Consider the following 26,220-nt stretch of genomic DNA (forward strand, 5'->3'; position numbering starts at 1 on the left):
GGAAATTACCATTTTCGGAGGAGAGAGGAATGGGAAAGGAGTTAGAGACGAAATGGGAGGAAGTGGAGAGGAAGTTGGGAGGAATGGACAGTGTGAGGTTTGTGAGGTTGTATATATAAGTTACGGAGGTCTCGCAATTTCCTCGTAAGTTTACGAGGCAATTAAAGAGGCCCGTGTTCCTCTTTTCTCGTAAAACTCGTAAAGCTTACGAGGAAATTGCGAGCCCGTCCCAAATTAAACGTAAAATTAGCGAGGCCGTCTTTTTGTTACTCGTAAAACCCTCGTAACATTACGAGGAAATTGCGAGGCCCTCCCAAATAAAAGATGAAATTTCGAGCCCGTCTTTCTGTTCCTCGTAAATGCTTCGTAAGTTACGAGTTATTAACGAGGTTATTTTTCTAAACCTCTAACTCTAAACCCAACCTTAAACCCCATCTTTCTTATATTCTACTTCATATATTCATAACATATCAAACTCAAAACTTTATAACCACAATTCTTAACTTCTAATATCAATCTCTTCTTCCTAATTTAAACTTATACAAAATCAAATATTTATTATAAAATATAATCAGTTTGAAGATTTGAAAATATTAATCTTTTTGAAGATTTAAAAATATAATCTTTGAAAGATTTGAAAATATAATCATTTGAAGATTGAAATATAATCTTTTGAAGATTTAAAAATATAATCTTTTGAGATTGGAAATTATTAATGGGGTTTGAGTTTGGGATTAGACAAAAGAGATAAAGAAAGATGGGGTGTTGGGGTTTAGGGTTTTAGGGGTTTAGACAACATATCTCGTTAAAACCTCGTAAACCTACGAGGAAATAACGAGGAAAAAAAAAAAAAAAAGCCTCGTTAATTCCACGTAAGCTTACGAGGGTCGTTACGACGATTTGTGCTTACGTGGAATTAACGAGGCCCGTGTATTTCTTTTTTTCTACTTTCCTCGTTATTTTCGTCGTAAATTACGAGGAATTAACGAGGTTTTCTTCTAAACCTCTAAATCAAAAACCCCAAACCACAAACACCATCCTTCCTATCTTCTACTCTTCATATTCCAATTCCAAAACCTCAATCCTTTATTTTTCATTCAAAACCTCAAACCTCAATATTTTAACATTTCAAAACCTCAAAATTTATATAATCACACAATTCTTTAAATTCTAATATCAATCTCTTCTTCCTAATTTAAACTATACAAAATCAAATTATTATATTTTAATATATAATCTTTTGAAGATTTGAAAAATATAATATTTGAAGATTTGAAAAATAATCTTTTGAAGATTTAAAAAATATAATCTTTTGAAGATTTGGAAAATATAATCATTTGAAGATTTGAAAATATAATCTTTTGAAGATTTAAAAATATAATCTTTTGAAGATTTGAAAATTATTAATGGGGTTTGGAGTTTGGATTTAGACAAAAAGGAAGAATAAGAAAGATGGGGTTTGGGTTTAGGGTTTAGGGGTTTAGACAAACATATCTCGTTAAAACCTCGTAAACCTACGAGAAATAACGAGGAAATAAAAAAAAAAATAAGCCTCGTTAATTCCACGTAAGCTTACGAGGTCGTTACGACGTTTTGTGCTTACGTGGAATTAACGAGGCCCGTGTTTGTCTTTTTTTCTACTTTCCTCGTGTTATTTCGTCGTCATCGTAAATTACGAGGAATTAACGAGGTTTTCTTTCTAAACCTCTAAAATCAAAAACCCCAAACCACAAACACCATCTTTCCTATCTTCTACTCTTCATATTCCAATCCCAAACCTCAATCCTTTATTTTTCATTCAAAACCTCAAACTCAATATTTTTTTTTATAATCGAATCACATGCATTAAGTCTGAAAATCAATCATATTAAAACACAAATACATCAATCAGATACATTTTCGTCATCACTAGAAACATCATCATTTTCATTAAACTCGTCTTCAACAGCTTCATCTGTGCCATCGTCGGTAAGATCTTCATACTCATGATTATGCGGATCAATGAGAAGAATGTCATCAATTTGTTGTTCAGGTTCCTCGACTTCATTTATCTGTTCTTCTTGCAATGGTGGTTCTTCTCCACTTATGATTCGTCCTCGAGGTGTAACTTTGATCACGGATAACCAATTTATTCCCGATTCTCTCATCCGAGGGTATGGAAGGTAGCTAACTTGATCTGCTTGTGAAGCTAAGATGAAAGGCTCGAATTTGTTGTACCTGAAAATAAAGAAAACATAGAAATAAGCTTATTCTACTCATGTATGCCAAATAAAGAATTTGTTGTACCTTCTTCCACCATTGACATCAACTACACCGAATTTGTTAAACCGAACACCTCTGTTGACGACGGGGTCGAACCACTCACATTTGAAGAGGACGCATTTCAGCTTCAATATCCCTGGAAATTCCACTTCGATAATCTCTGTCAAGATACCGTAGAAATCGGTTTCCCCTTTCACACATATTCCATAGTTACTGGTTGCCCGCTGTCTACCATACTCATATGTGTGAAAAGTATAGCCTCGTGTGAAATACATCTGTGAAGTGGTGACCTTTACATGTGGAGATTGAATTACTTCATGTAACCACTTAGGATAATCTGCATCGTCGTCAAAATCAACCTGCAAAAACAAAGTGAACGTTAAAATACAAATCATTTATGAATAAAGAGTTTGAGTTAATACCTGACTCTTCAACCATTTTATAAAGTGTTGATCTTTCCTTTTGTCTACGTCAGTTGTGGATATACCAGGGAATGTTTCTTCGACTTGTGAAACAAATAGGCTGTAAAATCACTTTTTATATTAATTAATATTTGGCAATTATATATATGTGTTAATTTATATATACGTGTCCATTTATGTTACCTTTCAAAATAACGAATCAATGGATCCTCACAATTAAGTAGAATATAGGTGTGTGCACTATGAGCGTCTTCTTCACTCGACCACCAAACCTCTTTTGATTTTCCACCCAGTCGCCCAATCTGGCTAAAGATGTCTGGAACACCAGCAACTGCGTATGTTGGCGCGACACCACCATCATCATATCTCCTTGGAGCTCTTTTCCGAGTACGTACTTTTGACGCAAAGTAGTACGATGTGAAGTGAGAAGTTTCTTCCGTCAAACTTCCAGCAATTATAGAACCTTCAACCTTTGCAAGGTTCTTTGCTTTTCCCTTCAAATATTTCATGGCTCGCTCATACTGATACATCCATCCGTAATGTACAGGTCCACGAAGCAATGCCTCATATGGAAGGTGGACAGCTAGATGCTCCATTACGTCAAAAAACCCAGGAGGAAATATCTTCTCCAAGTTGCACAATAAGATGGGAATGTTCTCTTGAAGCTGTTCCACGACTTCTACTTTAAGGGTGCGGGTGCTCAGATCCCTGAAAAATGCTCCAATGCCTTGTATATTCCAAAAACAATTATACACATATTAGTCATATATATTTCAAACTAAATCATTATATATAAAATAACTGCAATAATAAATATAGTACCTGCAAGTGCTTCATGTACGTTTGTAGGAAGTAGCTCCGCAAAAGCAAAGGGAAGTAGTCGTTGCATAAAGACATGACAGTCATGACTCTTCATCCCAGAGAACTTTTGACCCTTTTCAACGCATCTAGACAGATTTGAAACATACCCATCGGGGAATTTCACTTCTGATGCTACCCAGTTGAACAACACCGACTTTTTTTCTGAAGACAATCTGAATATCGGAACAGGAACTTGCCCATTGCTGTTTATATGTAACTCGCTTCTTGAGCAAATATCCGGCAAGTCTAACCTTGATTTTATGTTGTCTTTTGTCTTCCCCGGGACATTCAATATTGTATTCATGATGTTCTCAAAGAAATTCTTCTCTATATGCATCACATCGAGGTTGTGGCGCAGAAGAAGATCCTTCCAATATGGCAACTCCCAAAATATACTCTTCTTGTGCCAGTTGTGATGAACACCGTAAGAATCAGGCATATTAGGGGGAACATGCCAATTACCACCACGAGGAACTGTTTCCAAAACTCCATAGTAATCGAGTTGCTTTTCAGTTTCTTCTCCAGTTAAATATGGAGGAGGAGTGTCTCTCACAACCCTTTTGTGCCTAAACAATGTCTTGTTTCTTCGGTACGGATGGCCAATGGGAAGAAATCTACGATGACAATCGAACCAACTTGTCTTCCTCCCATTCTTCAGTTGAAACGCATCTGTCGCTCCATTACAATATGGACAAGCTAATCTCCCATGTGTAGTCCATCCCGACAACATCCCATAGGCAGGAAAGTCACTTATGGTCCACAAAAGCATCGCTCGCATCGTGAAATTCGTCTTCGTTGAGCAGTCATACGTCCTCTCCCCTGTTGACCACAAATCCTTCAACTCTTTTATCAGTGGTTGCAGGAAAACATCCAGCGACCTTTTAGGATGTTTCGGACCAGGTATTAATATGGTCAAGAATAGCAACTCCCGTTGCATGCACATCTCCGGTGGCAGGTTGTATGGCGTAAGAAAGACTGGCCACAATGAATATTGTCTCCCTGACATTCCGAATGGACTAAATCCATCTGTGCATAATCCGAGATACACATTCCGGATATTGCTAGCGAATTCCGGATATACTTTGTTAAAATGTTTCCAGGCTCTTGCATCTGATGGATGTGTCATCTCACCATCCGTCTGAGTATGCTCGGCATGCCATCTCATCTTTCCAGCAGTCTGCTCTGATTGGTACAATCTTTTCAATCTGTCTGTAATTGGTAGGTACCACATCCTTTGGTACGGTACCCTATTACGTCCCCGTCCTTGCGGCTTGAATCGTGGCTTCTTGCAGAATCGACATTCTTCTAACTTCTCATCATTTCCCCAGTAGATCATGCAGTTGTCGATGCAAACATCTATCATCTCCGAAGGCAACCCAAGACTATACACCAGTTTCTGAATCTCATAATAAGAATCAGCAGACACATTGTCTTCCGGCAAATACTCTTTGAACAAGTCTGCCCATTCATTCATGCAACTTTCCGGTAGATTGTGATCAGTTTTAATATTCATCATTCTAGCAGCCAACGACAATTTAGAGAGACCTTCTCTACAACCACTGTAAAGTGGTTGATTCGCCGCATTTAACATTTCATAAAACTTTTTTGCATCTATGTTAGGTTCTTCATCTTCATCATGAGCTACAAATGCATCAGTTACCATATCATGAACCCTATCAAAATCTACCATCTGCTCCTCCTGATGGTAACTAGGTTCATTATGCAAATGAAGAGCAACCGGTTCTTCCTGAAAATTGCTATTACTACTACTAGCTTCATTCTGATCATAATTATTATAACCTTCTCCATGTTGAAACCAGATATAGTAATTTGGCGTGAAACCTCTATTTATTAAATGCTTCCAAACATTTTCACGATTTGCCAATTTCGAATTGTTGCATTTCCGACATGGACAGAACATCTTACCGCTTTCTAGGGCGAGCGGTGTGGAATCTGCTTGATGCATAAATGTCTCCAGTCCCGCAATGTATTCTTTCGTCACTCTCCCGTTAGCATCTCTATGCATATACATCCACCTCCGCAACTCGTAGACATTCCCAGAGCCTGACATTTTTTTCCTTTCACGTTTTTCTTTTTTTTTCTTGTTGGTGTGTTTAAAATGATGTTGAAACTTCCATATTTATAGAAAATTTTCGAATCTGGTAGTTGAAGTTTTGCGATGAATTTGCGAGGAAAAGGTAGGTAGCAAAAAAAAACGTGCTTTAAAATTCTTCGTTAAGTTCACGTATATCATTTCCTCGTAAAGGTGACGTAAATTTACGTTGATTTAACGAGGAAATTATATTTCCAGTTTTCCTCGTAAAGATAATGCAAGCTTTACGTGGTTTTGACGAGGAAAATGTATTTCCTCGTAAAGACCACGTAAAGTTACGTGGGCTTTACGACGAAATGTTATCTTCGTTAGTTTACGAGAAAATAACGAGGTTTATTTCTTTCGTTGTAAATTCCTCGTAAGTTCCTCGTACATTTACGAGGATTATATTTCCTCGTTAACTTTCCTCGCCAAAATGCTGTTTTCTTGTAGTGCTTCGACTCTAGCCACTTTGGAAATCCTTCAGCTGTCTTGCCTTGCGCCACAAGCTTTTCATCCACCTATTAACCATTGCCAAAGATACCTTGAGCTTATATGCGGAAGCATATTTACACTGCAGATGAAGACTTGAACATTAACTTTTTTTTCTGTAATTAATTATCTTATGATCTTATATAAAAGAATATATTCATTATCACCAGCAAGAATTGAAATGCAAAACACAACAACAACTTGAAAAAGATTAAAGTTAATACCTTCAGTTGCAGGAAGGCGAGAGAGATGATGCTCACTGCTCCATAGACAGAAAACGATGTAGAAACTTAATAACTGTTATCCAGACAAAGCATTTTTCTTCACATATTTTCCCTTAACCAAACCAATGATTTAACAACTTCTTGGCTCTTGACACTATCAAATATAGTCCTCGGGTTTACTCCCCTATATATCCACTTTGGAAAAAATTCCTTTTCTTTCAACAAAATAATCATCAACAATGATTCCTCCTAGATTCATAGTGTTTTAATATTATGTACTGATAGTCCATGTTTCTTCTCTTGCAGACCATTGTACTTACAGATCAAGAAACTCAGACAAAACGATTCCTTCTACTACCATCTCCTGCAGATAAAATCGTTTCATAAAGTCTCTTTCTTTACATTAGCACAATACAATAAACAGAATGAAAAGTATTTATCAGCAAAAACATTGTATGCTTGATGTTCTTACCTATGCATCTAAATCAAGAGAACTGAGAAACCTTTTGTAGGCTGAAGGGAAGGTAAGATTGATTTGATCAGGAGAATTGAGAAGCCGTTTGTAGACGGAAGTGGAGAAAACTGTTTCCGTCGCTGCTTGACACAGAAAACGCAGATCAGGTCTCGATCCCTCGCAGAAGCTTTCCGGCTACGGAGGCAAGGAACAGAAGCGTAACTAAGTTCATTGAATGCACCCCAAACCATTACGCCTTGGTTGACCAAAGGTGGTGGTGTGAATATCGAACGTCACAGCAACGACTCGGTCTTCACGCAATGATGGCAGGTGAAAGACGGTGGAAAATACAAATACGCATAGTACAGAGAGATAGATCTCGACTCAGCAGGCCCCTCGAAGGTGGTGCTACAACGTCAGAAAGAGTTAGTCATATCAAAAGATGAATGTAAGCAGGGAGATCGGAAGCGAAGATGAGTTCAAAGGGAGAAACCTTACATCTATTTATACTGTAAAATCACCGCCTTTCAGATCGAAACAGAGCATTGAAGACAGCGTAGTTGATGAGCGAATTGATGGGATCAAACATGGACCACTAACTCACACCATTTTGGTGAGGGTAAGAGTAAACGACATCGATGTTGCCGAAGAACACGAAGGAGAGCGTTGATTAGGGCTTCAGCAGAAGACAATGTAGATGGGCCTCGCGAAGAGCAGCTGAGTACCAAGTGTTGAAGCCCAAACCCGACTCAAGAAAACACTCCTTTAATGAAACGCAGCGTCGCTTACGTGTCTGCACGGGAAAGACTCAATTTCCAGCCTGGCATACTAGGTGGACACCCCAGGAGAGATTGAAACTCTCTTTTATATATAAAGATATTTCTAGTGTTTTCACATATATTAAGAAAACACATTAAATCACTATAATAAATTTATTATTTTTCGTGATTTTTAATTTTCAACAACTTTTAACCAATGGTAATCCAATAAAACCAATTAATTTTTTAAAAATTTGTAATTTTTTCATAGAAAACATAAAACAATTATCTTTTAGAAACAATTCTTTTTTCTAGAACAACTATCTTTTAGGAATGGAGAGAGTATAATATATGCATTGTCTGAATTCTATTGTCTGAATTCTATGGATTGGTATGAGCTATGTGCATGGTTCATTTGTTGTTCCAATCAAAAGCATGTCTTCAAAAAACATATATAATATGTGATGTTCAATCATAAGCATTTTTTGTAACGTTCAGTCATAAATATATTGCACGTTTTTAAGATGTAAATTATTATATTCTCATGCAAACTCGTGGTTATTAAACGATATGACCAGGACTGGTGACACATAGTCAGAAGAGTGGATGGGTTCTTGATCTGAAGAACAAAATTTTAGCCGTAGCCAATAAAAAAAACTTGGTGGCTTAATTATATTTTAGCTCTAACTCAAAACAAATAACTATTTTGGCATATCACAATATTTCCATATTTTTAATTACTTGTATAGATTTGAAATTTGATTACTTTTTAACACCAATGTAAACTCACGGCTCTTGAGATCTTTATAAAGTACTAGGACAGACCCGCCCGTAAGGGATTTGATGGTCGGTTTTATAAATGTCAGTAAAATAACTATTAGTTCGTGTAAGTTCTCCACTGCGTCAGGAGAATTTTCAAATAAGTAGCTGCGGTCGAATGTTTGGATTGTCGTTGCTGATTTGGTACCGGATGCTGGCATCGGTTGAATGGGTCACGTCTGAGGAGGTCTGGTGTTGCGTGATCACAGCTGGAGCTTGGAATGTTTGAGTGGCCTCTTTGGTTTCTACAGCTGATACGGCAGGAGCATGATTTGGGGAAGCCATGTCTTTTTTTCTTTTGTCTCTTTTGAGAAATTGTAATTTCAAAAGACCACAGACTTATAAGTCTGATATATTGTTTTTGTCTGTGGTCTTATCTATCTTATTAAAACAGAAACATTCTATTGGGCCTAACATTTTTTTGGTAAGTTTTTAAATTAAATACACATTCATACTTTATAGTTAAACTTAAATTAAATCACTAATGTTCCTTTCTTTATACTAGTATCCATGTTTCCAAACAATACAATAATTAATATTACTTATTTTATATCTATCATTTTTTCTTTAAAATTTTGTAGAAACGTCATAATGTCATAAATTGCAAAATAATGAACTTTAAAATTTGGATTATAAGTTACAAATTATGAAACTATTACAATTTAAATCAAATTAAATTACATATCGGTCATCCATCAGTTCAATTGGTTAGTCTCGGGTTTTAGTATTTTTTTAATATGAAAATTTTAAAAACCTAAATTTAATTGTCAGATCTCCGGGTTAACCGGTATAATCACAATCGGGTTGAATTTAAAAATATTGATTTAAATGCAAAACTATTTTAAATACACTCTTTAAAAATTACCAAAATATTTATTAAGTTATTAGTGAAATTTTTCATCGTAAAATATTCCGCGCTTCTAAAGCGCGGATCAAGATCTAGTTTTAAGTATTGAAACAGAGATTTATGTTTTAACTGCGGATTATTGAATATTTGAATTTTGTGGTTAATAATATAATTCTTTAATATACAGTTTGAATATGGAAATAATATCATTTTTTTAGTATACAGTTCGAGGCACGAATGATTTTTTTGGTTTGATTACTAATGATCCGGGATTAGGTTTGATACGTTGTTTTGCTGCTTAGGAAATAATATCGATTAGTTCTGGTCTATAGGGCCATTAATTTATAGTTAATATTTTTTTTTTTACAAATTTGAAGCCCAATAGTAAAGCCTTTACTTATTATGTATTTAAATTAGTGAACAACAGATTTTGAGGAATTGTTATCTAATATCGAGTGAATGCTTCATTTGATATTTGGATGATTCTATTTATTTATGATTTTTAGTAAGTATATACAGTAAAACCTCTATAAATTAATAATGTTGGGATTACACTAAAACTATAATTTTTTATTAATTTATAGAATCATTAATTTATCGATATATTAATTAAACCAAAAATTCAATTTAAAACTATAAAATTATATTATTTTAAAGATTTTTAGTGTATATTAATTTATAGTTATTAATTTAAAGAGGTTATAATGTAGTAGTAAATTATATTTTAAACTGCTAAGATGATAATTTTCATCAAAATAGTAAATGGAAAATGGTAAGAAAAGACAGAGTCTGAGTATTTGAAAATATTATGCTTAGAACAGTTGAAAACGCTATGTTTGTGTCTCGGAGGCCCTTGAAGATCTCCTTGTAAACTATATTGGTTATTAAATCAGCACCGTATGACTCAGAGATATCGTCTAGTATATTAAGCCCCTCCGGTGATGTCACTCGAGATAACGCAAAGCACAACTGGCCGTGAATGAAGACCGTACGTCCTAGGGAGATATAAAGCAGCTTTTTTGAAACTTTATTCTTGAATTTTATTGATTGTCATCGCATAGCAGAGCCGCAGGGGATATTGACGCAAAATGTGAAAGGATGCAAAGTGTGAGAGGGGTAAGTTGTATCTGAGGGATCAATACTCGGTCGCCTACTTTTGTCCCAGTCATGATCTCAACCTCTACTATCATGACATATATCTGACTATCATCCTTGTCCCATTGCATAACCCATAAGCGTGGCTAATATTACGCAGCGTCATGACATGAGAACCCACCTTCAAGCATAGTATGTGGTTTGGCAGCCCAGGGAACTGAAGTGAATTTAGATACTCTTGAAGGTAGTGGCTTGTCCAGTCATCGTCTGGTGCTGCTTCCAGCTCTATGGAGTCGGAGCTCAAATACTTTTTAGCTTGAGATGGAATCTAAGACAGCATATAAGTGTTTAGCTCATGCACAATCTGATCACCTTCTTCATGTTTACTGATAGGTGAAGAAACAATATTAGCATCCCCGTAACATACTTTCAGAATTCATTTAGCCAACTACTTTCAGAATATATAGGATATAAAATTGAATAATAACCACATAATACCAAACATTTCAGAAATGAGATATATTTTATATTTGATTTTAGACAACCAAAATTACAAAAGTACCAAAGAGTCACGACAAAGTTGTTCATAAAGGAATACCGCAAAAAGACAAAAAAAACCTAGGAAACGGCATGAGCATTATAGAAAACATGAAAATATACGGCTTGAACTTCAATCCTCTTCACCTAAGCCTTGCGTCTTTCTTCACCTTGTCCGGCTCCTTGCGCCTGGCTACTACCACCAGCTTCCACTTTAGTAGGCACTGAGACGGCACCGGGGTTGTCATCTCCATTGTCAACGTCGCCTCCCTATTTGAACCCAAAAATGTCATATATATCTTTATACTGAACTGCTACACATCTGGAAAATCTATAAACCTTACATTATCAAGGAATGTAGTCTGTGGCTCACAGACCCGCTCATTGAGGATACGTTAGACAGTAAAGGTCTGATGATTCGCTGTGAAATTTAATGAACTAACCCTCACTTGGAATGTGTAGGTCTTACTACCATGTCTGACACAAACGGTGGGGCCTGAGTTTCATCCAGATTGACTCCATCACCAGCCTGAGTAAACAATTGGTCAATGCGAATGTACGAATAAGTAGCCAGAAAAATATGAATGCCAGTTGATACGGTACATACCAAAAGGTGGCCAGCTTCATAGGCTTCATGTTGTGAAGTTTTGTCATCACCCCATCAAAACAGACAAACAAAGCTTCACCATCTGCAACAGACATCTCCACACGGTGTCTAACGGACAGAGAACATGTATCAGATCCCAAAGATGACTTTGTGTTAGGTCGGAAGTTCAATGTAACTGAGTAAGTTGCTAATAATTAGTACATACATGGGGACACCAACTGCATTAGTGTTGTTGCAAGGCAGACATGTGAAAGATGAGACAGTGTGCTGAAGTTTCTTGGCACAGTTTGACCAATAAACATAGCACCATCCCTTCTTCAACTTACTTTCAGTCACTCTTCCAATACAGAGGAAATCAATTCTCCTACTTTGTTTGGAAACCAAATGAAACACAGAAACTTACACATTCAGCATTTAAACATTATAATTCTGGTTGCCATACCTGCCATGGAAGCAGTTAGGACAAAATCATTCTCGGCTACGCTCAGGGATTCCACCTTAGCATATCCCCTTAGCAGTGGAGCAGCTGGTGTAAGCCCAGTGTCCTGTGCGACCAACATGCGTTATTAAATGTATTCTTGTTATAGTTATCGATATACATTTGCAATCTCACAGAATTAGTGAATGTATAAAGCAAATGATTCCCAAGGAGTTACCTGTAGAAAAAAACTCTCCCCTGCAGCTGTTCCTTGTCAAATTATATGCGTGTGCCGGGAGTGGCATTCAAAAACAGACGACCTGCAGGACAAATAGGGAGTAAATGTTTTAGCAATTATTGTACAGCTGGCAATGTAGCTTCGGTTTGGTTGCTTTCCTCCCACCATCTTGGGGTTGACACTTCCAGCGGATTGTGGATCTTAACAGCTTGAGAGTCAAAGAGACTCATGGTCACAGACATATCACTGATAACATGCGAAGATAGAATGGTGAGAAAAATGTAGTTTTTAGTTTAAGACAATCGAGTAGATAATTCGGTTCAAATTAACTTACTTGTCCATCTTAATGGTCGCTATAACACGGTTCTTGTCTTGAGGAGGGTCAGTGACAATACTCTTCACATCAATTATTTCACCAATCAGGTCTGTCGGAAAAGAATATCATAGATCGTTGTTAGTCAATTTCCATTATAGCATATAATACTACGTTTCAAAAATATATTCTGCAGTATAATCTAATACTATAAAGAAAAGTTCACTCTCTTCTCCTTCATCCACGTCATCAATTCGATGTTTACCAGAGTGACGCGTGTCCCACCTTTTTAATCCGCTGCGTTTCTTTAAATCAGCCGTGTAACCATTTGGGCTTTTCTACGTTATGGGCTTCGTCTAAATTAATTTTTCTGTGCAGTTGGGTTTGTCTTGCTGTCATGTGCGGCCCTTCACTATTACGCTCGAATGAAGTGTCGTTTTCAATTAGGGTTACCCGTGTTCTTCTTCTCCAGCTCTCCAATGTTGCTTAGGTCTTCTCAATTGATCTTTCATCTTCTTCCCCAGATGCCGAAACGATACCAGTAACCGAAAATCATCTTAAAACCCTCCATTAATCTCTCACACACGATTTCTATTTAATGTGATTTCTGCTTCTCTAAAGCGGTGGAGGTTCATCGATAAAAAGGTATGATTTTCTTACTTTGTGAATCATCTTCTCATTCTTTTAAGCTAACCTGTAAAACTAAATCCTCTCCGATTTGCAGACGGACCGGACCGCTAATGCTCCTCTGTTGAAGTCTGGATGCTCTGTTTCTGGGCGGCCAGTAATGTCCGCCGTGGTGGAGAGCTTTTACTGGATTCTCAGGTATCTTATTTAGCACTGCCTTTGTTCATAAGTATAGTCTTTAACCCGTTTGGTTCTTTAGCCATTTTCACCGTAGTGAATCCCGAAGTGAACTATCTATTAATAAAGTTTTCTTCATAAACAGAGTTATTTTACCGGTATAATTATGTAGACGTTTCCGTCGTCCTGAATCATTTTACCAATAATTTAAAAAAAAAATTTGTTAAACATTTTCCACTAAGGCATTTTGCAATTTCAATGATTGTTTTTGACCTTACGTACGTTCAGGCGACCATGATGTCGGCTACCGTGAATGTTCACCGGCCTGCGACTCACAGGCCTTATCGCCTGTCGGACTCCTCCCTGCTAATCCATTTTAGCGACTCAACTTCTTTCAAGGAGGTAACCGTATACGTTACGTAATTTGTTGTGTAATTGTGATTCGAGGTAATTCTGTAACCGTATCACATTTAATGGAGGGTTTTAAGATGATTTTCGGTTACTGGTATCGTTTCGGCATCTGGGAAGAAGATGAAAGATCAATTGAGAAGACCTAAGCAACATTGGAGAGCTGGAGAAGAAGAACACGGGTAACCCTAATTGAAAACGACACTTCATTCGAGCGTAATAGTGAAGGGCCGCACATGACAGCAAGACAAACCCAACTGCACAGAAAAATTAATTTAGACGAAGCCCATAACGTAGAAAAGCCCAAATGGTTACACGGCTGATTTAAAGAAACGCAGCGGATTAAAAAGGTGGGACACGCGTCACTCTGGTAAACATCGAATTGATGACGTGGATGAAGGAGAAGAGAGTGAACTTTTCTTTATAGTATTAGATTTATAGATTTACAGTTAGTTTTGTCTTCATCATTAGAAATAATCATATTGTAAGTCAGTTTTAACAATGTCCATGTAACCGTGGCGTATCTGGACATAGTTTGGATGCCCACCGAGAACCTCTGTTCCATAGTTCCATAGTTCCAACGTATCTGGACCATGTCAATGCCCACCGAGAACCTCTGTTCCATAGTTCGGAAGACAGTAACCGTGGCGTATCTACGGTGATCGATTGGCTTCTTCTCCTGCTCTCGGCGTCGTCTCCTAGGGTTTTGAGGACAACCCAAGGTGTCGGTGCCTCTTGCTCTCGAGGAAGACATATCAGTTGCCGCTTAGGACGTCTGTTTCAAGGAGTGTCACTGCTTCTTATGTGCTTCAATTCCCTTCTTCCAAAGCTCCAGCGGATTGCTTAATGTAACCTTGTTGTCTCCACCGCAACTTATGTGTCGCGTAGCGGAATGGGGAGCTGAAACTACCGTCTACGCTTGATCGTAACCTGTCCTTCACTTCCAGCGGGGTTGATACGGGCCAACATTTTCGTCGCTTGCTGCGATAGCTTGGGTTTTGTTTCGTCGGCGTCTTCCTCCAAGCGGAGCTCCGGGGTGTGTGCCTGACGCTCTGTCGATGCCTGCTTGGAGCCACTTCGGTGAATGTTCGATTGAACTTGACTTCAGGCTATTCTTTTGCGTTCTGATTAGTTCACCACAGCAAGAAGGCTTAGAATTGGGAGCTTAGTTTACTGTCTTTTGTTCTTCAATATTTTATTAACTTCAAGCACCAGTGTCGGGAAGCTTGGATTTAATCACCTAGATTCTTTTGGGTTTTTTTTAAACTTTTGCGGCCCTCAAGATTCTGAATAGCTGAAAAGCAGATCTTGGTTTCAATTGAATTTGTAACCAAACCTTCATTATGTTTAATGATATTTACAATTTAGCAAAAAAAAAAAAACAATGTCCATGCAATATTTAGAATATAAAATATAATTTCTTATATATATATATATATATATATAGAGAGAGAGAGAGATAGAGAGAGAGAGAGAGAGAGAGAGAGAGAGAGAGAGAGAGGTTAAATATGAACTTAATTAATAGCATTTTAGTAAAAACAAACATTTTAAGAACTTTAGTAAAAAAATGAAGGTTTGAAACATTATTAAGAAGTTAGGTAAAATATTTTTTTAAGGATTTGGAACCCTATATTTATGTAAAAGAACTTTCAAATTTCCCGGGGCTAAAACAAATGTTTCATTGGTCTATATCCAAATCAAGCTCTGCATGCAAGTTGCATGGGTTTATTGTTAGTGCCTAAGAACTCGGCCGCACAATGCAAAAGCACAACTAAAACAAAACTCTAAAATAAAATACGAAACAACACGTTAAATATTTCTTAGTCAGATCAGTTTTCTAATTTGATTTTGAAGTTGAAGGTTAACAGCCATCATTGGACAACATTAGATAGTAACTGGTAAACATTGACTGAGTGATTGTGGTCGGGTGGTAATGAGGCGGACTTGGAACACTAACATGTTTCGCATGCATTCGACTCACCTGCTATGCGAAATTAAGTTACAATTATCTTGGTTACCTAACATGGATATGGGTCCATCTTTTAGGTCCCATTTGAATACCTGGAGAAAGGGTCTATCGGTGGGCTGCACTTCCCCTTGGAACTTAGTTTGGGCTTTTCTATGGGTCTGAGATACCCCCAAGTTAATCCAAAAAAAAAAACAGGTAAACAGTGCACAAAAATACACTTAGAGCAATCTTAACGGAAGTATCTCACATGAAGGTCCTGGACAAATATAATTTACTAGGGGTTAATCCGCGCTTCATGCAAGATTTTATATTTAAGTGATTGAAATTATATATGTTTTTAAATTTAAAGGTTTAACTGCATACTTTTTTAAAAATCATTATTTTCACGATATTTTTTTTGTATATATAATCTCAAAATTGATTGTCCAAGTCGCTACAGTTAACTAAATTGCATAATTTTTGAATTGTGATATTTGGTGACATATTTTTTACTTTTTTTTAAACGATGTAATTATTTTATTTCTTTCATGCTATTCAGTGTTATGTCTATTTTTATTTGTTCTTTGTCGATTTATTGTATATTGTATCACTCATCCGGACTTTACAACTATTTATTTGAATTTCTATTGTTGCAATCAGATCATGATAGTATTTTAATTTGAAATCATTTTTTTCATAAATAACTGGACATAGTAATCTTACATCTCTTTCTTAAATTCTGAAATTAAACTTGTGCTGCAATTGTTTCCATGTTGCTAAGGTTACTGTCATTTTTACGTTGTCATGTAATTGTTGCTTTTTATTCTAATCCCTATATTTGCGAAGTTCCCTAGACATTATTTACGAAGTGATTTGTCGCATGTCTTTTTTACAATCATTTTTACAAAGAAAAGTGACATGACTACTAAAATTGATGACATGACTTATGGTTAAATATGACATGGATAATTAATTTAATGTTGATATATATTTTTGATAAACATTTTAGAATATGAAAATAACTCATACATTACATTTAATGTTGATTTATATTTTTGGTAAACTTTTTAGAATATGGTAATTACTCATAATCATCACTAAAATAAATATATTCAAATATGAAATTATAAATTCGAAATATTTTTTATTTTAATTTTTATAATTATAAATTTATTACTAAATTTTTCAAAAATTTCTATTTTTTAAGATTATAAAATTTTGATTGTTAGCATATTATTTTATTTTAGATATCTACAAATTTTATAAAGTATTATTTAATTTAAATTTTTGATAACTCTATAATTTTTATGAATATTTTTAGTAATTTAATACAAGTTTATTTAATATATTAACCAAAAGAAATAGATAAAAAATTATCTAAGATTACAATTTTAAATATAAATAAATAAATAATATATATATATATATATATATATATTCTTAAATATAAATTAAAATACAAATTATTTTATTCTTAATTTAATGATTAATTTAATCAAATTTATATTACTATTGGTCAAAATAATAAAATATATAATATTAATAAAATTTGTTTTAAAATACAATTTAAATTTTAAAAAATTTATCACTGTACTTGGTGCAGGAAAACACCTAGAAAATTGTATATGTGTCATCAACATATTCATTTTCATCAAAATATGATGACATGGCATTTGAAAGATATGACATAACGTCAACCTAATTATGACATGTGAAAATTCCTTTATAAATTTTTTATTTTTGGTGATGTCTTTTAAATATAGTAATGATTATTAACTCATTTATCACCATTAATGTAATTTTTTATATTCTATATAAATATTTATTTTAGACAGGAGTATTAAATTATTAATAACTAATAACTCATATATCATCTTATATTTTGTATAACTACTATATGTATTACATTAAAATATAATTTAGATCATCGTATATTTTGTATAAGTATATAAATTTTACCAAAATTAATTATAAGTGTGCATCAACAATATAAAATTAAAACACTAATCAGATCATTTATTGATATTTAAATAATTAAAATTATCTTTAAATCTGTTGATCCAGAAGGTTAATTAACAAGTTGATTTTCTCAGTTTAACATGTTTAAACTAAACAAACAAAAATCCAAATTTATTAGAATTATTCATTTAAATATATACATATTTCAAACTATATGATAAGAGGTATATTTAAAATAAATAACCATTGAAGAAAATATAATATAAGTAAATAAATTAAGGTAAGATGTTTAACTTTATTAGAACTTAAATATAATTAAATTGGAGTAGTTAAACTAAATCAAAAGAGATAAGACTATAAAAATACATTTATGATTTTTAAAACTGTTGAATTTAAAATATAAAAAGAATATTATCTATTGAAATTTTTTTTTCTTAAAATAAAATATAGTATGTTTGATATTCTTATTTTTGCGCATGCCGCAGGAAATCTCCTAGTAAGTTGTTAAATAACTTGGTAATTTGGTTACTCTGACCTTATGAAGCGACTTCTTGATACATTTCAGCGTTGATCCACTTATGTTTTGCTTAGTTCCATCCAAGTGTGTTAAAGTATACTTACCAATCTCAAACTCTCTCTTTAATATCGTATAGGTAAATTCCATTCTTATACAAACCTTTTGTTGTTGTAGAGATGTTTTATTCATATATCAGTTATTGTTTTGAAAATATTATTTTATGTCTCGAATGTAATTAGCTTTCAAGTTTCCGTTCAAGAGACATCATGTTATTTAGTCGTTGTAGATATGCAATGATTTTAGTGGATATATCGTCAATGAAGTGTAGGTTGACATACATAGCAGTTTTGTGCGGCCTTTGCTAGAATCAGTGCTGATTCCATAACGCTACAAACACTTATTCAAGAAAATAGCGATATCTGTGAAATAATGTCCACCTTCTTTAAAGTGTTTTTTTTTTTTTTTTTTTTTTTTTTTGTCGACCATTTTACAGACTCATGTGGACTCTGTAAACCAAACTGGGTGCTCTGTATCCATATGGACAGTAAACGACGTTTGTTGCCTCACACTGCGTGCTAAGCTATCCGCCTTTTTGTTCTGCGTCCGTGGTATATGGATAATCTCTGAGCTGTTGAAACTTCTCTTCAGACTCTTGATGTCTTCTAAGTAACTCGCAAACGCCGGCCATTCTTCTGGTTCCGAAACCATCTTCACCAATTGAGAACAATCCGTTGCAAATGTAACGTTATATTGCCGTAAATTCCTCATGCACTCCATCGCCCAAATAAGGGCTTCAACTTCGGCATGTAATGGAGATTGACTAGCCCTCGTATTCCTAGCTCCCAGTAAACCTTCATAACCCTCCAAAGTACTGTACCATCCGTGTCCTGAAAAAGTATCCTCTGCTTTCCATGATCCATCCGTGAAGCACCATCGTCCCGCTCTAGTCGGTAGTACTGCTCCAGTCGTTTCTGTAACCTGATTCTGGGGCTGAGCAATCTCCTGTTGAGCTTCCTTCCAGAGCAAAGATTCAGTCATAGCTCGGCGGAGAGTCTCTTGTGGGTCCGTGTCCAAATTACTAAATACCTTACTATTCCGTCCTTTCCATAAATACCAAAGTATCCACGCATAATGGTGCTCCTCTAATGTTGGTTTAACCCTCCAAAATAAATAATCCATATTCACAAATAAAGATTGTCCTGGAAAGTGATCTGGATGCGTTGGGATCGTTGATAGTGCCCACACCTGGATTGCCGGTGGGCATTCAAAGAAAACATGATTTATAGACTCTTCTTCTGCTCCACATCTGTCACATCGTATATCTCCTTTAATACCCCTTGCCTTTAGACTTTTCTTCACTGCAATACATCCCGATAAAACTTGCCATAGAAAGTGCTTCATCTTTAAAGTGTTTTTTCAAAGTGCGAGAAATGGTGTTTTGATGTTATTTTGTTTTCTTTATGAGTGTTTGCCAATGTTTTAGTGATAGTAAAATTCATAATATTTTCATTATTTCATTTATTAGATCTTGTTACTTTCTTTTTAATTAAGAAAATTGTTTTGATTATGTATTTGATATTGGCTGTACTTTCCATCATTTTTTTCATTTTTATTTCTCTAAACTTGAGCTTGTGACCACAAAGAAGGAAAACATACATGTGAGATTTTCTTTTTTGTGGTTTGGTGATACACTAAAATTGAGTGCGTCACTGCAAGCTAAACAGCGGTTGTTGCGATTCAATTTCAGGGGACCAGTTTACACTTTATTTCTATGAGATCAATATCAAGCTAAAACAATATGGTGGTTTTAAAGATTGAGAAAATAAAAAGCAAGCAAGTAACAGACTGGTTTAGGTTTCAGATTACAAAAGATGCTAAGTCTAGGACGATGGATCAGGTGTCAAGCGATCATGAACCAAATAACTATTCAAAGAACAATTCAAACAACTCTAAAACTCGAAATACACATATAGATCGATCCACTTTCGTGGCATCTCACCTTTTATCAAGCAATTCTAACACCTAAATTGTCGTTTGGATTAGAATATGAAGACAAACTTTAAGCTCAGATTCGATTTTACAAGTTGCCCTAACATCTACTTTCACTGGTTAGGGACAAGCTGCCCATTCATGCTGTTTCTAGCAACCTAGGCACTTTGGATGATTAGATTAAACCTAGTTTCAAACCCTAGACGATTAGTTTATTGCATGCAGTAAGCATAACTATGAATGGAGACAATCACAACAACAATCCTCATTTGTATTTAGCTCATGGATCTAAACACCCTAACACCCTAGACTAAGCAAACTGATTACTCAGCCATGGACATAGAAAACACAGAGATTAATACTGAATAATACTGTATAAAGATAAAAGAAACAAGAGGGTTCATGATAATCTTCTCTAGGTGAGAGAGATGAAGCCTTCTCCCTTTACAAAGTAGCAAATCGCCAAGTCTCTCTCTCCAAAAGTCTCTCTAAAAAGTAGCGTAGTCTATGAAAAATAATAAGAATTGATATATTACAGGTTTCTGGTGGCTGCAGAAGGAAAAAGGGGGAACCCTAGGTAAAATCCCGAAACATTAGAAGTTTCCTTACAAATCTCTGCAGCCGGAGCAGGCACTCGGGGTGCTCCGCTCGATCGGGATCAGTCTTCAGGCTGCTCTGCTTGAAAATCTCCAAATTGCACTCTTTTCTGCCTCTCTTGCTCCAACTGGTCCATCTCCCATCCAATGCAACTCCTGACCGGTAAAGACTCAAAAAGACTAAAAGGACTCATCAAGGACTTGAAAACCAATTAGAAAACATATATACAAGATGGTCAAAAACATCATATATCATTTGGGTATGATAAAATGTGAAAATATTATCATAAATGGATTTTTCTCTTTTGTATTCTTATGATTTTTTTCTATTTATTGTTGATGTCTACATTTATATTTTTACTAAAATTTTCACCAAACTAACTTACATTATGTATTTTTATTAAACTACTTTTTTATTTCTTATATCTTGTCATTTTTAATTTTCAAACTGATTTGTAAAATCTTTGTTTTCCTTTTGTATTAATATCCTTGTTATGACTTTATCATTTCCTTCGATTTCTGTTAATTTATCTAAGTTTGAATTTGGTGACAAAGAAAAAAAAATTCCACTAGATTTACGCTTTCGTTGTTGTACGTTTGATGAAACGTGAAAAAAATACTTTAAATTTTTTATTTTACTTTAATTTTAATGATTTTTTTTCTATTTATTCTTCAAATTTTATGTTTTCCATTTTATTATGTAATTATCACTAAATTATTATTTATTGACTAAACTTTTCAACAAACTCAAGTTACACTATGTACTTTTATTTTTCCTTTAGGTGTTGTTTTACATGATTCTTTCTAAATCTAGATTTTTATTGTATATTAGTTTTTGTTACAATTTTCCGTCATTTCTTTTTGTTTGTAAGATTAAATTTGGTGGTCAAAAAGAGGAAAAATAATTCATGAGACTAATATATATATATATATGACATGATTTTGATAAAAATGGTGAAAAAGCAATAGCACAAAAGGATTTTTCTCATTTTTATTATGAATTTGTTGATGTTAATTTTTTGAAATTTAAGTTTTAGATCATATTATGTAATTCACTAAATTGTTATAAATTAACAAAAATATTGATGTCAACAGTTTAGTTGGACCAAAAGTGAAATATTGACTGAAAAATACATACATACATACATACATACATATATATATGGATCATTATATGTTTTGTTAGTTGATTTGGTTAAAATGTTAAAAAATGAAAATTTGTCATTTTTTTTCCTGAAATACTACATAAGATTCTCGTCTGGAGTTGTTCTTAGATCATTAACCTTGTCTTCTATCTCTTCTATAAACTTGTGGAATTATATTTGGCCTCTCCTCTTCTATTATTTTCATATTGATCTCTTCATAAAAAAAGATATTTCAAATTGTCATCCTATTAAAATAAATAATTTGCTTTAAATTTTTAATAAAAACACAAATTACCAAGTGATAGCATCTTAGTTGTTCATTTTTTTGATAATCTGAAAGTGTCCGGTAAACTGAGATCCAACCGACTAAACTCTTAAAACCTTGTCCATCAGCGACAGAAAGATCCGATTGCTCGCAATAAGAATTAAATATCATGTCACGTGGCCACAAAAATGGGTAGATTAGTTGTTCATAATATAACATGTATCCAACAAACAACAAATAATTAACTTTCACTAAAATAATCAGTCCTTAAAAAGAGATCTTGAACAGTACATAGGATGTGTTAAAAGAAACAAGTCAATAACAATAAGATTTCCCCCATACTTAAAAAAAAACTAATAATATATTATCTCTACTGGAAAAAACACCATCGCCACTCATTTTTTTGTTCTTTATTTTTATTTTTCAATTAACTAAGCATATATGTCTATGACTCTATGCTTTTGATCTCTATTTTTGAAATGTTATTTCTTCACCTATGTATATCCTAGCGTAATAATTTTGTGTATCTTATTTTCCGTTTTGTTGATATTGTCTCTCTTTAACTTCTACGATTCTCTCATTTTAATTTTTTTCATTCTATTATGATTTTGGTCTCTTTCTCTCTCTTTTCTCTTTATTTTCCATGGTCTATGCTAAATTTCAAATTTCAAATTTTGCTTCAAATTTCATCTTATCCTAAATTTTTAACTAATCAAATAACAACAATGACTATAGAAAATGAAAGAATAGCAAAGAAAAATAAAAAGGTATTAATATTTGTGAATTCCTCTAAATTATAAGGTTCTTCAAAGTATAAATTTAGGCTTAGCACTTATTTTCATTCTAATTGTTTTGGTGTTTTCTTTAAAAAATCTAGGTATAACAAATAAAGATAGAAAAATAACTGTGGAAGAGTTCTTAAAAATCAAATATGGATCATCCTTAATAGCAAAGAGTTTCAAACTGAATAGTTATACAAAACTAAATTATGAAATATTGGCCTAATAATATTGCTCACAAGATCGTATTAGGAGAATATAAATTTGTTTGCAACACTGTTGTATAAATTTATTTGCTCACATTTTTTTGTCAACTTGCTCACATAAAATTCGTAAAATTAAAAGATATAGATAAGTCTTATATATTTCCTAATTTTTCTATTTGTTACACTAATTATTAATATTTATTTATTTCAAATATATATAATAATCTTCGAATTTAATTGTTTAATTAGAAGCAGGATAAAAATATATTTTCATATATTAGAAAGTGTAGTTTTCAGAAAATAAAAATATAGGTGTAATTTTAAATTTTAAATAATAAATAGGGTAATTTTCAAATTATCCCTTTATTAAATGCTTTGATCTTTGTTGGAAATCTTTGCACTTTTTATGATAATAATTGTAATTAGCTGATTCCTAAAATATAGGTGAATGGACATATGTTAAATGATTTTGTTATATCTCAAATTAGACTCTCTCTAATATTATGTGATATATTCTGTTTAAAAGTTATATATTAAAATGTTTTGAACAAAAAATGTTATATATTCAATGCTTAATGTAAATTATAAAATAATACATGTTAAACAACTATTTAAATGGTACTACAATGAATTCTAAACAGTAGATAAGAAAATAAGATTTTAAATAGATCACAGTTTATCATATGAAATTTACTTTGTTGGATATTGGTTTCCTATGTTATTTTCTTTTTATTGGCTCAAACAATCTGTATAATTGCATATCTTTTGGGTCTTTTTCTTCATAAGATAATGTCTTAAATCAAGTCTTTTCATCAAAATTGTGAAACTGCATTTTTCGTCAAAATCGAAAATCGTGCTTTCTGGCAAAACAACAAATTATGTTTTCTTTTCTGTAAAAATCATAACATAATTTTTTACGAATATGGTAAAATCATATTTTCTGTCAAAATATATTTATATCATTTTTAATCTTTCAAAATATTAGTATTCAAATTTTATTTTATTTTGTTATCAAACATACACAGATTTATATTAACTCTGCAAACCAAACTGCCAAATTAGTAACTTCACATCCATATAAATGACAAAAGACGGGCATCTTTGGATATTCAAATGTTATTATAAAACTAAAAATAAACAAACTATCATTTCCATTAAAAAAGGAGTTACGGATCATGGTAGATAGATATACTGGGCCCAAAGCAGAGCAAGGAGCTTCAGGCCCATTTCATGTAAGGACAAGACACTGTCGTTTTAGCTGTATGTGGGGGAATGGTCAGATAGATCCTGAAAGAACTTAAAAACCTAACACCAAGAGAGTCCGTTTTATCATCAATAAGATTCTCTGTCTCTCCGATCCTCGTCGCTCTGAAGAAGAATCTCTGAGACCACTAACTCCAATGGCGGAATCTGCAGCTGCTCAAACTCAATCGCTCTCTGAGGTATTCTCTTCTTCTTCACTCATTTCGAATCTCCGCCGATGCTCTGCTTTTTCTTTTCTAATCTCTTATTGCATCCGATCTACTGAATAATCAGCTTAGTCTCATTGATTTAGGTTTTGATTCTTCCGTTGTTGGTGATTTCTTTTCATTTGACTTCACATTTGTCAGATCTGGTTCTGAAACTGGTCAACAAGATTGGACTTTGTTCTTTCTTCTATGACCTTAGCTTTACTTAGGGACAAAAAGAAGATCTTTTATGTTGGGTATCATTTGGTTTAATATCTTGAATTCATTTGGTTTAGCAATATCATTTGGAGAAAGAAGTGAAGCAAGACACAAGTGCTAAGCCTGTCGAGGTTGCTCTAGAGGTTACTACTCAAGCTGAAGAGGTCAGCACCGACAAAGCCGGTGAAGAATCTCCTGCTGTTGAGGTTGAGGACAAGTCAGAGTCTCCTCCTGCTGTTGAGGACAAGTCTGAGTCTCCTCCTGCTTCTGAAGAGGCTCCTGCTGTGACAGCGGAAGACAATGCTGATGAGGCTCCTGCTGCGGTTGAGGAAAGTAATGACGCTAGTGAAGAAGTTGCTGAGGAGACTCCTGATGAGATCAAGGTATGTTCTAGTTAGTACCTATCCACCGATGAAAAAGCTGTCTTTGCTTTTTTGTTCTGTCTTGAGTTTGGCTCATTATTTGGTGTCTTTTTCTTTGCAGCTTGAGACAGCTCCTGCTGATTTCCGTTTCCCGACAACAAACCAAACAAGGCATTGTTTCACTCGTTACATTGAATATCACAGGTGAATAACCCCAATGCCCTTGCTGTATATTTCCCTTAATTCTGTTCTCTCTCTCTCTCTCACCATGTCTAAGTCTTCTGATTGTTTTGAAATCTCCAGATGTGTAGCTGCTAAGGGTGACGACGCTCCAGAATGTGATAAGTTTTCAAAGTTTTATCGATCCCTTTGCCCCGGCGAATGGGTATACTTCACTCCTTTAGTGTTTTTAGTAACTTGGTTGATGATGATTGATTAAATAAGGACCTTTAAACACACTGCTTCACTATTTTGATTCACTATTTTGAGATTACAAGCTGCCACGAAACTAGTTCTGTTTGGTACCCTCTCTGCTTCTTAATTTGAGCACAAATGTATCTTTTTTGTGTGTTGTAGGTTGATAAGTGGAACGAGCAAAGAGAGAATGGAACTTTCCCTGGTCCTCTCTAAAGATACTCCTGCCTCAAGAAGAATCCTCTTTTGATGTTACCTTGATAATGTCGCTCCAATTACACTGCAGAGTTCAATAAGATTTTACTGAACCAGCACTTCTGGTTCTTCATCATAAGATGTGAGAATTTAACAACTATAATCTCAAATTTTCTTTTCTTTTATCTATATGCTCAATTCAAGTTTTGAGGATCTTCTGATTCTGATATGTTATTCTGAGTTATTCTATGCTTGAATTATTAGTACCGGAGACCATAAGAAAATGGTATATTATCATTCATCACCAAAAACTGTTTGATTACATCTGATTCATTCATCAGAAGTTGGTTTTCGCTATAACCTATATAATTAGCCTACAAGTCCATAAGCTTTGTTAAATATTCACTTCTTATGTCTCATCACCTCTTTCTACTTCTGGAAGAGAGACAGTTCGGTAATGGATTTTAATAAAGAAGATTCTTCTGAACGATGTCCCTTTCCTGAAATCGGTCCTTTTCTCGGTCCTA

The 26,220-nt window shown here is 34.2% G+C and overlaps 2 protein-coding genes and 3 long non-coding RNA genes across 9 annotated transcripts; 2 read left to right on the forward strand and 3 right to left on the reverse strand.

Annotated features, from left to right (window-relative positions):
- Positions 1-1,845: 1,845 nt before the first annotated feature.
- On the reverse strand, positions 1,846-5,457 carry LOC130496904 (uncharacterized). Of its 2 annotated transcripts, XM_056989562.1 has the most exons (5): positions 3,507-5,457; positions 2,868-3,411; positions 2,685-2,784; positions 2,287-2,621; positions 1,846-2,217 (listed from the first exon to the last, which is right to left on the reverse strand). In XM_056989562.1, exons 1-5 carry the CDS (start codon positions 5,233-5,235, stop codon positions 1,884-1,886), a joined length of 3,042 nt encoding a protein of 1,013 aa, XP_056845542.1. In that variant the 5' UTR covers positions 5,236-5,457; the 3' UTR covers positions 1,846-1,883. The 2 variants fall into 2 exon arrangements, with proteins under 2 accessions (XP_056845542.1, XP_056845543.1); XM_056989563.1 differs by lacking the exons at positions 2,287-2,621; positions 2,685-2,784 and having other exon boundaries at positions 3,507-5,456.
- Positions 5,458-6,092: 635 nt separating this feature from the next.
- Positions 6,093-7,465, reverse strand: LOC108809738 (uncharacterized). The gene is made up of 4 exons (XR_008936013.1): positions 7,306-7,465; positions 6,826-7,215; positions 6,354-6,717; positions 6,093-6,211 (listed from the first exon to the last, which is right to left on the reverse strand). It is a non-coding gene; the product is annotated as an uncharacterized LOC108809738 (long non-coding RNA).
- A 3,365-nt stretch (positions 7,466-10,830) lies between these two features.
- On the reverse strand, positions 10,831-12,600 carry LOC108810671 (uncharacterized). 4 transcript variants are annotated; one of them, XR_001943154.2, is made up of 7 exons: positions 12,461-12,600; positions 12,292-12,372; positions 12,127-12,208; positions 11,676-12,015; positions 11,471-11,578; positions 11,208-11,392; positions 10,831-11,133 (listed from the first exon to the last, which is right to left on the reverse strand). It is a non-coding gene; the product is annotated as an uncharacterized LOC108810671 (long non-coding RNA). The 4 variants fall into 4 exon arrangements; XR_001943155.2 differs by having other exon boundaries at positions 11,676-11,834; positions 11,913-12,015; positions 12,127-12,372; XR_008935061.1 differs by having other exon boundaries at positions 11,676-11,837; positions 11,913-12,015; positions 12,127-12,372.
- A 60-nt stretch (positions 12,601-12,660) lies between these two features.
- Positions 12,661-15,055, forward strand: LOC108810786 (uncharacterized). Its single transcript, XR_001943183.2, has 3 exons — positions 12,661-13,084; positions 13,164-13,264; positions 13,532-15,055. It is a non-coding gene; the product is annotated as an uncharacterized LOC108810786 (long non-coding RNA).
- Positions 15,056-24,326: 9,271 nt separating this feature from the next.
- Positions 24,327-25,942, forward strand: LOC108806248 (cytochrome c oxidase subunit 6b-1). Its single transcript, XM_018578310.2, has 5 exons — positions 24,327-24,497; positions 24,800-25,105; positions 25,206-25,288; positions 25,388-25,469; positions 25,661-25,942. Exons 1-5 carry the CDS (start codon positions 24,456-24,458, stop codon positions 25,712-25,714), a joined length of 567 nt encoding a protein of 188 aa, XP_018433812.1. The 5' UTR covers positions 24,327-24,455; the 3' UTR covers positions 25,715-25,942.
- The last annotated feature ends 278 nt before the right edge of the window (positions 25,943-26,220 follow it).

Source organism: Raphanus sativus, chromosome 6 (assembly GCF_000801105.2).
Source record: "Raphanus sativus cultivar WK10039 chromosome 6, ASM80110v3, whole genome shotgun sequence".
NCBI classification, from domain to species: Eukaryota; Viridiplantae; Streptophyta; class Magnoliopsida; order Brassicales; family Brassicaceae; genus Raphanus; species Raphanus sativus.